Source organism: Atractosteus spatula, chromosome 8 (genome assembly GCF_055471065.1).
Source record: "Atractosteus spatula isolate fAtrSpa1 chromosome 8, fAtrSpa1.hap1, whole genome shotgun sequence".
Taxonomy (NCBI): Eukaryota; Metazoa; Chordata; class Actinopteri; order Semionotiformes; family Lepisosteidae; genus Atractosteus; species Atractosteus spatula.
The window spans coordinates 1,461,301-1,478,330 of NC_142713.1; the positions used below are offsets into that span (position 1 = coordinate 1,461,301).

At 55.4% G+C, this 17,030-nt stretch overlaps 1 protein-coding gene across 1 annotated transcript; it reads left to right on the top strand.

The window, feature by feature from the left end:
• Positions 1 to 1,908: 1,908 nt before the first annotated feature.
• On the top strand, positions 1,909 to 16,982 carry tbc1d17 (TBC1 domain family, member 17). The gene is made up of 17 exons (XM_088923278.1): positions 1,909 to 2,008; positions 2,665 to 2,760; positions 5,270 to 5,347; positions 5,441 to 5,558; positions 5,644 to 5,830; positions 6,608 to 6,719; positions 7,859 to 8,008; positions 8,711 to 8,836; positions 9,457 to 9,560; positions 9,669 to 9,763; positions 10,355 to 10,471; positions 10,555 to 10,655; positions 12,189 to 12,288; positions 12,992 to 13,089; positions 13,986 to 14,102; positions 15,184 to 15,270; positions 15,358 to 16,982. Exons 1-17 carry the CDS (start codon positions 1,982 to 1,984, stop codon positions 15,469 to 15,471), a joined length of 1,827 nt encoding a protein of 608 aa, XP_088779404.1. The 5' UTR covers positions 1,909 to 1,981; the 3' UTR covers positions 15,472 to 16,982.
• The last annotated feature ends 48 nt before the right edge of the window (positions 16,983 to 17,030 follow it).

The window sequence follows — 17,030 nt, forward strand, 5'->3', positions numbered from 1 at the left end:
GCTCGCACTCGTTCGCGCTGTTTCCTACCAAAACTTTTTTTTTAAGGTTTTTATTGGGGTTTTTTTTTTTTTCAAAACACAGCAGGGGAAAACGCAACAAACAGGGGTTTATACATACATACACGTTTACAAACGTCACAACCTGGTCGAACAAAGGTATCATCAGGTGAGTGAAGCACGGCAACACAAAAACCACTTCGTCCGCAGTCTTCACTTCAAGCTTTACGGGCCCCTCGGGGGAAGTTTGTTTGGGTTGCGTGGCGTTAGGGGTCACATGAAATAAGTTTGTAAGCCAGAAGAGTTGTGCGGACCAGCCCACCAAGCGGATTTTTAAATATTTTTAGTGACCGTGAGGACAGCAGAAGTGGGTAGTTTTGTTTTTAACTCTACACGTACGCGTGTGAAATGTTGACGTTTCCCCATTCGACGAACTTCTTCGTCCCCAGATCTCTGTCTGGGGTCTCCTGTCAAAGCCAGGCGCGCGGGGGGTGGGGGGTCGGGGGGGAAGTGACGTGGCCGGGCGCCCCCTCGTGTCGGTGTTTCAGGGTTTAAAACACGCCAACAGAACCGGTCCGGTCCCGTTCAAAACACTTTAATTACCTCATGCTTCGCTCATACTTTCATGACCTCCGGGGGGAGGGTCGGCAAGCGGAGCTGCATACGAGCACGTAACAAATAAAACCGCCAATTCCTAGAAAATAAAATGAGATACAGAAACTTTAAAAAAAAAAAAAACCAACAGCAAAACGATTTGTTAACGGCTCAGATCTCGCCCGGCACTCTTATCATGATAAATAAACCCCGTCGTTAATCTGGAGAGAAGCGACAGCCACTTAAATCAATAATCATTCAGATGGAGGGCTCTGTCCGGTCCGGAGCGGCGATGTAGCTCCAATTCCGAATAGCCCCGCAGGCGGCACAGTTTTTAAAAAAGAAAAAAAAACACACACATTATTGTCAAACTTGCAGCTCCGGAAAGTGACTTCGTCACCAGCCGGGGCCGATCTGTGCGCCACCCCGAAGCTGCTCGGCGTCTCATGCACTGCGTGTGACTGCGTGTGTGGTTGATCAATACCCAGGCCGATCGGCTCATTCGATCAGCGATCACGTATTCGATAAACCAATAAGCAGCAGTGACGCCCCAGCTTCTCTCTCCCTGTCTGTGTGTCTCCAGGAGAGCGAGCTGGGGTCTGCGGAAAGACAGATTCCTCATGCAAGAAGTTGTATCTGGCCAATAGAGTGATCTGATCTGACTTTACCGACGCGACAGATCGCCACGGTGTTGTTCAAGCGTCACGCCTGGAGACGGTTAACGACGATGAATGAGTAATTCATTTCCGACGGGACTCGTGTACAGCTTGTGCTTTTGTGGTGAACTCTAGGCTTCCTCTTCACCTCCTTCATCCTCATCGACTGGGTTTAAACCCTCCCGGTCTCTGGATTCTACTTCAGTCAAAAAGCCGAATTTTAAAGGACAGTGGATCTTCATCGTGCACCGTGTCTGCAGAAACCGGTGCAAGTTACCACAGCTTTGATCAATATTATTGATTAACAGTAATGATATTATGTGTCAGATAACGTCAGGTTTTTAAGATAACTCTGGGCTTGTGAAATAATGGAGCTACTTAGAAACTGACCGTCGAGCGGGCCGGCACGTTTATATCAACGGGCTGTTGTTTTAGTATTGTAACCGTAACCCTGCCTATAGACACCGTGACCAGTTTTAATCTGCCACGCTGGGTTGAGGCAAAAATCACGTTTCGCCCTTACCAAGATGGCGGCGGCGCCTTCACCCCCCCCCCCCCCCGCTGTGGCCCCGCCCGACACGCTCGCTCTCCCGTCCGCCATTGGCCGCTGCCCCGGGTGACGCCCCAGGGGGCGGGGCCGTCGCCGTGGGGACGCCCCGGGAGGGGGCGTGGCGCGCCGCCCCACTTGCAGCCGAGGCGGAAGTGTCGTGTTGTTTTGGTAATATCGCACAACAATGGAGCCCGGCGGCGAGAGTCACAAGGTAAGCGGGTCAGGGCAGTGCGCTGCCAGCCCACAGCCTCCGTGTCTCTCCGTGTCTCTCTGGACTTCTTTTCGGGGGTTTAACTGCGACAGTGCTGGGGAGTCTGGGAGACTAGACGTGGCGACGCCTGGATCAGCTGCCCCCGCTGGCAGCTCCGGACAGCGGGCTTTGACGACGCCTGCGGAAACAGGGTGTCTGCTCGCTCCCCCCCGAACCCCGAACCCCGAACCCCTTCTCTTGTGACCCCCTGTGCTCTGTGTCTCGCGCACAGCATGGGCCCGGCTGCCGTGTCGACGTCACACTTTCTCCAGCCAGAGAGTTAGAAATGGACTAGGTCCTGACACACACACACACACACACCCCGTCTCTCGCTCTGTACCTGTCTGACTCTCTGTGAGTGTCTCTCACTCTTTCAGTGTGTCCGTCTCTCTCTGTGCCTGTCTGTCTCTCTGTGTGTCTCTCTCTGTGCCCGTCTGTCACTGTGTGTCTCTCTCTGTACCTGTCTGACTCTGTCTCAGTGTCTCTCTGTGCCTGTCTGTCACCGTGTGTGTGTCTCTGTACCTGTCTGTCTCTCTGTGTGTCTCTGTCTGTCCCTGTCTGTGTGGGGGAGGGGGGTGTCGCTGGTGCTGTGTTAACTGGCGCCCCCCTGTGGCCAGGTGCTGTTTGAGAAGGAGGGGGTCTACCTGCACACCAACACCAAGAGGAGCACCCAGGACTCCGCCATCCCTGGAGTCATCCGGGTCGTGGAGAGGGTGAGACAGGGGGAGAGGGGTGAGACTGGGGGGAGAGGTGTGGGGCAGGGTGAGACAGGGGAGACAGGGGGAGAGGGGTGAGACTGGGGGGAGAGGTGTGGGGCCGGGTGAGACAGGGGGAGAGGGTTGAGACTGGGGGGAGAGGTGTGGGGCAGGATGAGACAGGGGAGAGGGGTGAGACTGGGGGGAGAGGTGTGGGGCAGGGTGAGACAGGGGAGACAGGGAGAGGGGTGAGACTGGGGGGAGAGGTGTGGGGGAGGGTGAGACAGGGTGTGAGACGGGTGAGACAGGGGGAGAGGGTGTGGGACAGGTGAGACAGGGAGAGGGGTGAGACTGGGGGGAGAGGTGTGAGACGGGGAGAGGGGTGAGACTAGGGGAGACGGGGAGAGGGGTGAAACGGGTGAGACAGGGGGAGAGGGGTGAGACTAGGGGAGACAGGGGGAGACAGGGGGAGAGGGGTGAGACGGGTGAGACAGGGTGAGAGGGGTGAGAGGGGAGAGGGGTGAGACTAGGGGAGACAGGGAGAGAGGGGTGAGACTGGGGGAGACTGGGAGAGAGGGATGAGACTGGGTGAGACTGGGAGAGAGGGGTGAGACTGGGAGAGGGGTGAGACTAGGGGAGACAGGGGGAGAGGGGTGAGTCTGGGGGAGACAGGGAGAGGGGTGAGACTGGGAGAGAGATGAGACTAGGGGAGACAGGGAGAGGGGTGAGACTGGGTGAGACTGGGAGAGGGGTGAGACTGGGAGAGGGGTGAGACTGGGGGAGACAGGGAGAGAGGGGTGAGACAGGGAGAGAGGGGTGAGACTAGGGGAGACAGGGGGAGAGGGGTGAGTCTGGGGGAGACAGGGAGAGGGGTGAGACTGGGAGAGGGGTGAGACTAGGGGAGACAGGGAGAGGGGTGAGACTGGGGGAGACTGGGAGAGGGGTGAGACTGGGGGGAGAGGAGACTGGGGGAGACAGGGAGAGGGGTGAGACTGGGGGAGGGGTGAGACTAGGGGAGACTGGGAGAGGGGTGAGACTGGGGGAGACAGGGAGAGGGGTGAGACTGGGAGAGGGGTGAGACTAGGGGAGACGGAGAGAGGGGTGAGACTGGGGGAGACTGGGAGAGGGGTGAGACTGGGAGAGGGGTGAGACTAGGGGAGACAGGGAGAGAGGGGTGAGACTAGGGGAGACAGGGAGAGAGGGGTGAGACTGGGGGAGACAGGGAGAGAGGGGTGAGACTAGGGGAGACAGGGAGAGAGGGGTGAGACTGGGGGAGACAGGGAGAGGGGTGAGACGGGGAGAGGGGTGAGACTAGGGGAGACAGGGAGAGAGGGGTGAGACTGGGGGAGACAGGGAGAGAGGGGTGAGACTGGGTGAGACAGGGAGAGGGGTGAGACTGGGGGAGACTGGGAGAGGGGTGAGACTAGGGGGAGACAGGGAGAGAGGGGTGAGACTGGGGGAGACTGGGAGAGGGGTGAGACTGGGAGAGGGGTGAGACTAGGGGAGACAGGGAGAGAGGGGTGAGACTAGGGGAGACAGGGAGAGAGGGGTGAGACTGGGGGAGACAGGGAGAGGGGTGAGACGGGGAGAGGGGTGAGACTAGGGGAGACAGGGAGAGAGGGGTGAGACTGGGGGAGACAGGGAGAGAGGGGTGAGACTGGGTGAGACAGGGAGAGGGGTGAGACTGGGGGAGACTGGGAGAGGGGTGAGACTAGGGGAGACAGGGAGAGAGGGGTGAGACTGGGAGAGGGGTGAGACTAGGGGAGACTGGGAGAGGGGTGAGACTGGGGGAGACTGGGAGAGAGGGGTGAGACTGGGAGAGGGGTGAAACTGGGGGAGACAGGGAGAGAGGGGTGAGACTGGGAGAGGGGTGAGACGGGGAGAGGGGTGAGACTAGGGGAGACAGGGGGACAGGGTGTGGGACTAGGGGAGACAGGGAGAGGGGTGAGACGGAGAGAGGGGTGAGACTGGGGGAGACAGGGAGAGAGGGGTGAGACGGGGAGAGGGGTGAGACTAGGGGAGACAGGGGGACAGGGTGTGGGACTAGGGGAGACAGGGAGAGGGGTGAGACTGGGGGAGACAGGGAGAGAGGGGTGAGACGGGGAGAGGGGTGAGACTAGGGGAGACAGGGGGACAGGGTGTGGGACTAGGGGAGACAGGGAGAGGGGTGAGACGGGGAGAGGGGTGAGACTGGGGGAGACAGGGAGAGAGGGGTGAGACTAGGGGAGACAGGGAGAGGGGTGAGACTGGGGGAGACAGGGAGAGAGGGGTGAGACTGGGGGAGACGGGGAGAGAGGGGTGAGACCGGGGGAGACAGGGAGAGAGGGGTGAGACGGGGAGAGAGGTGAGACTGGGGGAGACAGGGAGAGGGGTGAGACTAGGGGAGACAGGGAGAGGGGTGAGACTGGGGGGAGAGGAGACTGGGGGGAGAGGAGACTGGGGGAGACAGGGAGAGTGGGAGAGACGCAGGGTGCAGTGGGTGACAGTGACCAGTGTATTGATAACAGGAGATTGATTATGGCTGCAGGGGGGCGAGCCTGCGCTGGAGTGGAGCCCCCTGGAGGAGGAGAGAGGGACTACACCTCATGTGGTCTTCAGTAAGAAGGTCAGAGAGCCCGTAACGAACACCCTGGTAATTAGCCTGATGAGCAACAATTAAGACAGGGCCTGACTCTCTCCTCCTGCCTGTCCGGCTCAGGATGGGGATGCTGAGGGCGAGGAGGAGCCGAACTTTGACCCCGGCTATGAACCTGACTGGGCAGTGATCAGCAGAGTGAAGATACACCCCCAGCAGAGAGAGAAGGAGAGAGAGACAGGTACCGAGAGAGAGAGACACTCTGACCGCAGTGCTGCTCAGTCCCCGGCCCCTGGTGTCAGTGTGTGTGTGTCTCTCCCTGCCAGGAGACTGGTCGTCCTTCTCCCTCCCTCTCTCCGAGCTCTACTCCCTGCGCCGGTCCCGCTTCTCCCTGGGGAGGAACTTCCTGGTGCTGACGAGCCGGGGGGGCGCCCCCCTCCCCGCCCTGCATTTCCACCGGGGGGGCACCCGGGAGCTGCTGAAGGCCCTGCAGAGATACATCATCCTGACGCCGTGAGTCCGCCTGCCTGCCTGCCTGTCTGTCCCTCTCTCTGCCTGTCTCTCTCTCCCTCCCTGCCTGCCTGCCTGCCTGCCTGCCTGTCCCTCTCTCTGCCTGTCTCTCTCTCCCTGCCTGCCTGCCTCTCTGTCCCCCTCTCTGCCTGCCTGCCTGTCCCTCTCTCTGCCTGTCTCTCTCTCCCTGCCTGCCTGCCTCTCTGTCCCTCTCCCTGCCTGCCTGTCTCTCTCTCTCTCCCTGCCTGCCTGCCTGCCTGTCCCTCTCTCTGCCTGTCTCTCTCTCCCTGCCTGCCTGCCTGCCTGTCCCTCTCTCTGCCTGTCTCTCTCTCCCTGCCTGCCTGCCTCTCTGTCCCTCTCTCTGCCTGCCTGCCTGTCCCTCTCTCTGCCTGTCTCTCTCTCCCTGCCTGCCTGCCTCTCTGTCCCTCTCTCTGCCTGCCTGCCTGTCTCTCTCTCCCTGCCTGCCTGTCTCTCTCTCTCTCCCTGCCTGCCTGCCTGTCTCTCTCTCCCTCCCTGCCTGCCTGCCTGCCTGTCTCTCTCTCCCTGCCTGCCTGCCTGTCTGTCTCTCTGTTCCTCTCTCTCCCTGCCTGTATCCCTGTCTGTCTCGCTGTCCCTCTCTCTATCTGCCCGTCTCCCCGTCTGTCTCCCTCCCTGTGTGTCTCTCTGTCTCCCTGCTTGTTTGTCTGTCTGTTTGTTCCTCTCTGTCTCCCTCTCTTTCTCCCTGTCTGTACCTGTCTCTCTCCGCTTGTACCCGTGTCCCTGAGCCTGTCCTCCCCCCAGGTCCCCACTGGATGGGCGGCTGTTCCTGGCCTGCCCGCATGACTCCGGAGCGCTGTCCCAGTCCTTCGACGGGCTGCATATGTTCGAGGATGGAGCCCCCGACCTCGTGTCTGTGAGTCTGTATTAGGGTCTGTATTAATCTGTGTGTGTGTGAGGTGTGTCTCTAGGGTCTATATTAGGGTCTGCATGAATCTGTGTGTGTGAGGTGTGTCTCTGGGGTCTATATTAGGGTCTGTATTAATCTGTGTGTGTGAGGTGTGTCTCTAGGGTCTATATTAGGGTCTGTATTAATCTGTGTGTGTGTGAGGTGTGTCTCTAGGGTCTATATTAGGGTCTGTATTAATCTGTGTGTGTGAGGTGTGTCTCTAGGGTCTATATTAGGGTCTGTATTAATCTGTGTGTGTGTGAGGTGTGTCTCTAGGGTCTATATTAGGGTCTGTATTAATCTGTGTGTGTGTGAGGTGTGTTTCTAGGGTCTATATTAGGGTCTGTATTGACCTCTGTGTGTGAGGTGTGTCTCTAGGGTCTGTATTAGGGTCTGTATTAATCTGTGTGTGTGAGGTGTGTCTCTAGGGTCTATATTAGGGTCTGTATTAATCTGTGTGTGTGAGGTGTGTCTCTAGGGTCTATATTAGGGTCTGTATTAATCTGTGTGTGTGAGGTGTGTCTCTAGGGTCTATATTAGGGTCTGTATTAATCTGTGTGTGTGTGTGTGTGAGGTGTGTCTCTGGGGTCTATATTAGTGTCTGTATTAATCTGTGTGTGTGAGGTGTGTCTCTGGGGTCTATATTAGGGTCTGTATTAATCTGTGTGTGTGAGGTGTGTCTCTGGGGTCTATATTAGGGTCTGTATTAATCTCTGTGTGTGAGGTGTGTCTCTAGGGTCTGTATTAGGGTCTGTATTAATCTGTGTGTGTGTGTGAGGTGTGTCTCTAGGGTCTATATTAGGGTCTGTATTAATCTGTGTGTGTGAGGTGTGTCTCTAGGGTCTATATTAGGGTCTGTATTAATCTGTGTGTGTGTGTGAGGTGTGTCTCTGGGGTCTATATTAGGGTCTGTATTAACCTGTGTGTGTGAGGAGTGTCTCTAGGGTCTATATTAGGGTCTGTATCAATCTCTGTGTGTGAGGAGTGTCTCTGGGGTCTATATTAGGGTCTGTATTAATCTGTGTGTGTATGAGGTGTATTAGGTTGTTATTATCTTTATCTATTATCTGTAATTATCTTTGACTCTCCTTTCCCTTTGGTTCCAGAGGTTTATCCAGGACCCTTATGCCACCACGTTTGGGGGGTTCTCCAAGGTGACCAATTTTTTCCGGGGCGCTCTTCGCCAGCCGGAGTCCCCGCTCCGCCGGAACAACGGGGGCAGCGAGGACGAGCCGGGGTTCGAAGTGATCACCTGCGTGAGTCGGGGGGAGGGGACAGGACCGGAGAGGGGGAGAAGGGAAATAGGTGGACGAGGAGTGGAGGCAGGTGTGTTATTCTGAGGCTGGGGGGGGTTGGGGGTCTCTAAGGGCGGGGAAATGATATGCACCTCCCATCAACCCCGTTTCCCCTATCCCATGACTCATTGCAGTGATAGATACATGAGAGAGCAAAAGGGGGGAACTTTGTTGTCTGTGTTATCTATATTATAAGCTATGAGTATGTTTTTATAAAACTAAATCTAAATGTGAATGTATGTATGTGTATATATATTACTATGCATACACATATATATATATACATGCAATGCAATGAGTGAGTGCACGTTCATAACAATGGGAACGTTTAGGCTTTCGTTAGCCAATCCTCTTTCTTTATTTGACTGATTGACACGAAAGAGGCGGGGCTTATATCTGCATGTCTGGAGCCTGCTGGGGGGGTGGTGGAGCAAACCATTCTGACTGTTTGGCAGGGGTGGGTGGGCACTGGGAGAGTTTATTTTTCAGCGGTGGTGGGGCTGTGTGTTAGGTGGTGAGAAGGAGGGGTGGGAATGTGATTAAAGGACCGAAGTGAAGAGAGGCAGAAGACGATTGAGGAAGAAAAGGGATTAGGGGAGGCGGCAGATGAGAAGGAGTGACACCCCTCACCCTCTCACTGGTTCCTCTCTGTGTGTCTCCCAGGGGGCGGAGCTTGGCCCGCGACCTGAGGCGAAAAGGGGGGAGCCTCTGGACAAGTGGGAGGAGTTTATGGATGGAGAGGGGCGTGTCCAAAATCCACAGCAAATCAAAGAGATGATTTTCAGAGGGGTGAGTCTTCCTGGACATTTAAACTCACTAGACGTTGTATGTTAGTGTGTATTTTTGTAGTGTGAGGTGTGTCTCTAGGGTCTACATTAGGGTCTGTATTTAGATGTGTATGTGTGAGGTGTGTCTCTAGGGTATATATTAGGGTCTGTATTAATCTGTGTGTGTGTGAGGTGTGTCTCTAGGGTCTATATTAGGGTCTGTATTAATCTGTGTGTGTGAGGTGTGTCTCTAGGGTGTATATTAGGGTCTGTATTAATCTGTGTGTGTGAGGTGTGTCTCTAGGGTCTATTTTAGGGTCTGTATTAATCTGTGTGTGTGAGGTGTGTCTCTAGGGTCTATATTAGGGTCTGTATTAATCTGTGTGTGTGAGGTGTGTCTCTAGGGTCTGTATTAATCTGTGTGTGTGAGGTGTGTCTCTAGGTTGTATATTAGGGTCTGTATTAATCTGTGTGTGTGAGGTGTGTCTCTAGGGTATATATTAGGGTCTGTATTAATCTGTGTGTGTGAGGTGTGTCTCTAGGGTATATATTAGGGTCTGTATTAATCTGTGTGTGAGGTGTGTCTCTAGGGTCTGGTTAATGTAATCTTTGAGGAACTGGTTAACTCTTTGTCTCTCTCAGGGAATCTCCCCCGCTCTCAGGAAGGAGGTATGGAAGTTCCTCTTGGGCTTCTACCCCTGGGACAGCACAGTGAAGCAGAGAGAGGACATCCTGAGACAGAAGACGTGAGTGATGTTTGTTAATCTCAGGCGCACTCTTGTTTTCATCACTCTTTCTCTGTATCTGCGAGTAACATCAGTGTCCATTCAGTGTGTCTGCCTGTGTCATCGTAGGGATGAGTATTTCAGGATGAAGGTACAGTGGAAATCCATTAGTGAAGAACAGGAAATGAGAAACTCCCTTCTCCGTGGATACCGCAACTTGATTGGTCGGTGACTTTCCTTCATCTGTAGTTATTGGTTAATATAGTGTTAAAGTATTCTAGTGTCCAGTCAGTGTGTCTGTATTAACCCCTCTCTCTCTCAGTGCAGTGTTAGTGTACTGGACTGTCCAGTCAGGGTGTCTGTATTAACCCCTCTCTCTCTCAGTGCAGTGTTAATGTACTGGAGTGTCCAGTCAGTGTGTGTGTATGAACCCCTCTCTCTCTCAGTGCAGTGTTAATGTACTGGAGAGTCCAGTCAGTGTGTGTGTATTAACCCCTCTCTCTCAGTGCAGTGTTAATGTACTGGAGTGTCCAGTCAGTGTGTCTGTATGAACCCCTCTCTCTCTCAGTGCAGTGTTAATGTACTGGAGTGTCCAGTCAGTGTGTCTGTATGAACCCCTCTCTCTCTCAGTGCAGTGTTAATGTACTGGAGTGTCCAGTCAGTGTGTCTGTATTAACCACTCTCTCTCTCAGTGCAGTGTTAATGTACTGGAGTGTCCAGTCAGTGTGTGTGTATTAACCCCTCTCTCTCTCAGTGCAGTGTTAATGTACTGGAGTGTCCAGTGTGTGTGTATTAACCCCTCTCTCTCTCTCCAGAGCGTGATGTCAATCGCACAGACAGGAATAATCCGTTCTTCTCTGGCAATGAGAACCCTGGACTGACCTTGCTGCACGATGTCTTGATGACCTACTGCATGTACAACTTCGACCTGGGTGAGAGGCGGAGACGGGGCCTGTTTGGGGTCACTGCGTCTCCCGCAGGGTGAAAATCTAACCCTGTCCCCCCTCTGTCTCAGGGTACGTTCAGGGCATGAGCGACCTGCTGTCTCCCATCCTCTTCGTCACTCAGAATGAGGTGGAGGCCTTCTGGTGCTTGACTGGCTTCATGGAGCTGGTGGTGAGAGCCCACGCTGGTGTCGTGTGGGTGCCTGTGGACTGTGGACAGTCTGGGGTGGGGTGGGGTGAGACAGGCTGTGCGGTGTCTGTGGACACTGGGGTGGGGTGAGACAGGCTGTGCGGTGTCTGTGGACACTCTGGGGTGGGGTGAGACAGGCTGTGCGGTGTCTGTGGACACTCTGGGGTGGGGTGGGGTGAGACAGGCTGTGTGGTGTCTGTGGACACTCTGGGGTGGGGTGGGGTGAGACAGGCTGTGTGGTGTCTGTGGACACTGTGAATGGGGTGAGACAGGCTCTGTGGTGTCTGTGGACACTCTGGGGTGGGGTGAGACAGGCTGTGTGGTGTCTGTGGACACTGTGAGTGGGGTGCGACAGGCTCTGTGGTGTCTGTGGACACTCTGGGGTGGGTGAGACAGGCTGTGTGGTGTCTGTGGACACTGTGAGTGGGGTGAGACAGGCTCTGTGGTGTCTGTGGACACTGTGAATGGGGTGAGACAGGCTCTGTGGTGTCTGTGGACACTCTGGGGTGGGGTGAGACAGGCTGTGCGGTGTCTGTGGACACTGGGGTGGGGTGAGACAGGCTGTGCGGTGTCTGTGGACACTCTGGGGTGGGGTGAGACAGGCTGTGCGGTGTCTGTGGACACTCTGGGGTGGGGTGGGGTGAGACAGGCTGTGTGGTGTCTGTGGACACTCTGGGGTGGGGTGGGGTGAGACAGGCTGTGTGGTGTCTGTGGACACTGTGAATGGGGTGAGACAGGCTCTGTGGTGTCTGTGGACACTCTGGGGTGGGGTGAGACAGGCTGTGTGGTGTCTGTGGACACTGTGAGTGGGGTGCGACAGGCTCTGTGGTGTCTGTGGACACTCTGGGGTGGGGTGAGACAGGCTGTGTGGTGTCTGTGGACACTGTGAGTGGGGTGAGACAGGCTCTGTGGTGTCTGTGGACACTGTGAATGGGGTGAGACAGGCTCTGTGGTGTCTGTGGACACTCTGGGGTGGGGTGAGACAGGCTGTGTGGTGTCTGTGGACACTGTGAATGGGGTGAGACAGGCTCTGTGGTGTCTGTGGACACTCTGGGGTGGGGTGAGACAGGCTGTGTGGTGTCTGTGGACACTGTGAGTGGGGTGAGACAGGCTGTGTGGTGTCTGTGGACACTCTGGGGTTGGGTGAGACAGGCTGTGTGGTGTCTGTGGACACTCTGGGGTGGGGTGAGACAGGCTCTGTGGTGTCTGTGGACACTCTGGGGTGGGGTGAGACAGGCTCTGTGGTGTCTGTGGACACTGTGAGTGGGGTGAGACAGGCTGTGTGGTGTCTGTGGACACTCTGGGGTGGGGTGAGACAGGCTGTGTGGTGTCTGTGGACACTCTGGGGTGGGGTGAGACAGGCTGTGCGGTGTCTGTGGACACTGTGAGTGGGGTGAGACAGGCTCTGTGGTGTCTGTGGACACTCTGGGGTGGGGTGAGACAGGCTCTGTGGTGTCTGTGGACACTGTGAGTGGGGTGCGACAGGCTGTGCTTGTGACATGTTTTCTCTCTCAGCACCAGAACTTTGAAGAGTCTCAGGAGGCCATGAAGCAGCAGCTGCTGCAGCTGAACATCCTGCTGAGAACCCTGGACCCAGAGCTGTGTGACTTCCTGGGTACTTGTCTCTCTCTCTCTGCCCACCTACTGCTATCTATCTCTCTCTCTGCCTGTCTCTGTCTCTGCCCATCTAGTGCTACCCGTCTCTCTCTGGCCATCTAGTGCTACCTGTCCCTCTCTCTGCCCAACTAGTGCTACCTGTCTCTCTGCCTGTCTCTCTCTGCCCATCTAGTGCTACCCGTCTCTCTCTCTGGCCATCTAATGCTACCTGTCTCTCTCTCTGCCCATCTAGTGCTACCCGTCTCTCTCTCTGCCCATCTAGTGCTACCTGTCTCTCTCTCTGCCCATCTAGTGCGACCCATCTCTCTCCCTGTCTCTCTCTCTGCCCATCTAGTGCTACCTGTCCCTCTCTCTGCCCAACTAGTGCTACCTGTCTCTCTGCCTGTCTCTCTCTCTGCCCATCTAGTGCTACCCGTCTCTCTCTCTGGCCATCTAATGCTACCTGTCTCTCTCTCTGCCCAACTAGTGCTACCTGTCTCTCTGCCCGTCTCTCCCTCTGTCTTTCTCCCCCCTCCACCGTCTCTCTCTTGCTGCCTGTCTCTCTCTTTCATCACCTCTTTGATCCTCTCTCCCTCTCTCTCTGCCCGTGTCCCTCACCGTCATCCCTCTTTCTGCTGTCTCTTCGACTGCCTGTCTGTCTCTCGCGCTGTTTTTCTCTGTCTCTGTCTGTCTGCCTCTGTTAACCCCCCTGTCTGTCTCAGACTCCCAGGACTCCGGTTCGCTGTGTTTCTGTTTCCGGTGGCTCCTCATCTGGTTCAAGAGAGAGTTCTCCTTCGAGGACATTCTGACACTCTGGGAGGTGAGACAGACAGGCACACTGACACACTGAGACACACGGACAGAAACACTGACACACTGAGACACACGGACAGACACACTGAGACACAGATAGGCACACTGAGACACACAGACAGAAACAATGACACACTGAGACACACGGACAGACACACTGAGACACACGGACAGAAACACTGACACACTGAGACACACAGACAGACAAAAACACTGAGACACACGGACAGACACACTGAGACACAGATAGTCACACTGAGACACACGGACAGAAACACTGACACACTGAGACACACAGACAGACACACTGAGGCACAGATAGGCACACTGAGACACACTGACAGAAACAATGACACACTGAGACACACGGACAGACACACTGAGACACAGTCACACTGAGACACACGGACAGAAACACTGACACACTGAGACACACGGACAGACACACTGAGGCACAGATAGGCACACTGAGACACACTGACAGAAACAATGACACACTGAGAGACACGGACAGACACACTGAGGCACAGATAGGCACACTGAGACACACTGACAGAAACAATGACACACTGAGACACACGGACAGACACACTGAGACACAGATAGGCACACTGAGACACACTGACAGAAACAATGACACACTGAGACACACGGACAGACACACTGAGACACAGATAGTCACACTGAGACACACGGACAGAAACACTGACACACTGAGACACACGGACAGACACACTGAGACACAGATAGGCACACTGAGACACACAGACAGAAACTATGACAAACTGAGACAGACAGAAAAACTGAGACACGCACACAGTGACACACTGACACTGAGAGAAACTCTCACACACCGTCGCTCTGGTCTGTGTCCTGAACTCCGTGACACCCCCGTTTCCTCAGGTGATGTGGACGGGTCTGCCCTGCGCTAACTTCCACCTGCTGCTGGCCTGCGCCATTCTGGACTCCCAGCGGGGGGAGCTCATGGGCTCCGACTACGACTTCAACATGATCCTGAAGGCAAGTCCTCACCGCGCCCGGGGGCAGGATGTAGTTCCACCGCTGAGCCTGTGCCGTGGAGGGGGGCGCTGTTTCTCAGTGATTTGCATTACACTTATCCTGTCCTGGGCACAGAGGCCAAGGTGCCCCAGTTTGTCTCCTTTCCCTCAAATGACTAATTACTGCTAATTGCTGATTGACTTGTCTGACGCTTTTACCCAGAGACTTGCGATCGCGCCCCTGTACCGTTTAATGACCCAGGTTGGGAAAATTAGTGACAGTAAGTAGCCCAATAATTGGGCTTTAATATCCTCTACAAGCAGAGGGGTGTTCAGGAAGGTCAGCAGCAGTACTGGGGGGGAGGTGTGTGTGTCTCTCACCCCCTCTGCTGTGAATATACACTCCTCCCCTCCGGCAGATGCCTCTGTGTGCCCACGTGGAGCAGCTCCCAGCTCCCAGCTGGCAGCCCCACTGGAGCCCAGCAGTGTGAGCCTGGCCAGTACCTGGAGGGGAGACTCCTGGGAGAGCTGAGGCTGCTGCTGGGAGAGGTGTTAGTGGGGCCAGCAGGGGGCGCTCACCCTGCGGTCTGTGTGGGTCCTGATGCCCCAGTATAGTGACAGGGACACTGTACTGTAAAAAGGCGCCGTCCTTCAGATGAGACGTAAAACCGAGGTCCTGACTCTCTGTGGTCATTAACTAGAAGAGTAGGGGTGTCACCCCAGTGTCCTGGTCAAACTCCCCCCTGGCCTTTACCCCTCATGGCCTCCTAATAACCCCCCTCTCTGAACTGGCCCCATCCCTCTGCTCTCCTCCCCACTGAGAGCTGGTGTGTGAGAGGACTGGAGCATCATCCAGGTGGGGGTGCAGGGGATCCCCATGAGCTGTACAGCGTCAGGAGTGGAGTTGGAGGGTCCAGACAGGCGCTAGAGAAGTGTGAGGGATTATCATTACTGTGTCATGAACAGTAACGGACTCAGGAAGTCTTCCATGCCTCCTGCAGTATCTCTCTCTCACCGTCTCGCGCAGTCGTGCTGGCGTTGAGACCGGAGTGACGTCACTGCAGCCGTTTCTCCCCTGTTGACCTCTCTCTCGCCCTGTCCAGCACATCAACGAGCTGACCATGAGGCTGGACCTGGCCTCCGTCCTGTGCTCGGCCGAAGCCATCTGCGTCCAGCTGAGCTCCTGCCCGGTGAGGCTCCGCCCGGCACCTCCGCCCGCCCGCCGCGGCCCTGGCCCGGACCTCTCTGACGCCTCCCTCTCCCTCTCCCTCTCCCAGGACGTGTCGGTGAAGGTCCGAGAGGTGCTGGGCCTCTGCTCTCCGGCCCAGTCCAACCCCAACGAGGGCGCCCCGCCTGCAGCCGGCGGCCAATCGCCCCCCACCTACCCCTGACTCGCCACGCCCTCCCTCCGAGGTCACGACCCCCCCCGACCCCGCCCCCAGCGCTGACCACAACCCCCCAGCCTCTGACAGACTGATCACTGGAAACCCTGGTCTGCCGAGTCTGACCGGATTAATACTCTGATTCATTAGCCCCGCAGCCTGAGAGACCAGCGGCTCCAGTGGTGCGTCTCACGACTGTCTTTGCATTTAAAATATATAAAGGGCATATTTTATCTCCTAATCATGTAGCTTCGTCAGAACAGTTCAAAGCCTTCCGGCTGATGGTTCCTGCTCTCTCTGTGTTTGTGACGGAGAGATTCTCTGACAGATGCAGAGCTGGGCTCACAGGGCAGCGGTACAGAGAGCCATCTGACTCACTGGCATAACTTCCAGAACCTTCGTTCTTCCCTCTGTAAACAGCGTCCTCACACCGAAAACGTTAACATTTTCTGTCTGTATCATATTGTACCCCTACAGACCAGAGATCACTGGTCCCGTCTGGGTCACACTGTACCCCTACAGTCCAGAGATCACCGGTCCAGTCTGGGTCACACTGTACCCCTACAGTCCAGAGATCACTGGTCCCGTCTGGGTCACACTGTACCCCTACAGTCCAGAGATCACCGGTCCAGTCTGGGTCACACTGTACCCCTACAGTCCAGAGATCACCGGTCCCGTCTGGGTCACACTGTACCCCTACAGTCCAGAGATCACCGGTCCAGTCTGGGTCACACTGTACCCCTACAGTCCAGGGATCGTCGGTCCAGTCTGGGTCACACTGTACCCCTACAGTCCAGAGATCACTGGTCCGGTCTGGGTCACACTGTACCCCTACAGACCAGAGATCACTGGTCCAGTCTGGGTCACACTGTACCCCTACAGTCCAGGGATCGCTGGTCCAGTCTGGGTCACACTGTACCCCTACAGTCCAGAGATCACTGGTCCAGTCTGGTCACACTGTACCCCTACAGTCCAGAGATCGCTGGTCCAGTCTGGGTCACACTGTAACCCTACAGTGCAGACATCACTGGTCCAGTCTGGGTCACACTGTACCCCTACAGACCAGAGAGCACTGGTCCAGTCTGGGTCACACTGTAACCCCACAGTCCAGAGATCGCCGGTCCAGTCTGGGTCACACTGTACCCCTACAGTCCAGAGAGCACTGGTCCAGTCTGGGTCACACTGTACCCCTACAGTCCAGAGATCCAGAGTAATTAATATTTAACCCCGAGAGGCTCTGAGCAGTCAGTTTAGTTTAGTAATGTTTAAAAGGTTCAAAAGGGGAAGATGTGATTTGAAAAGCTTTGAGGGCCACCTGCTGGTGAGAGGCTGCATTTACATGTCGGTTTATTCTAATGTATTTATGGAATATTAAAAGGACCTGTTTATATTTACATATATATCTAAATCCAGTTTTTGTATATCAATGAAAGGTACTGTGAAAGAAAAGTTTCAGACAACTTTTAAAATTCCTTCCTTTGTTAATTTGCTAACTGTAATAAAAGCTGTTTGGAAACCGATGGGAAAACGACCCCTGTGCCCACAGAAGCACTGCCTCAAGTCACACG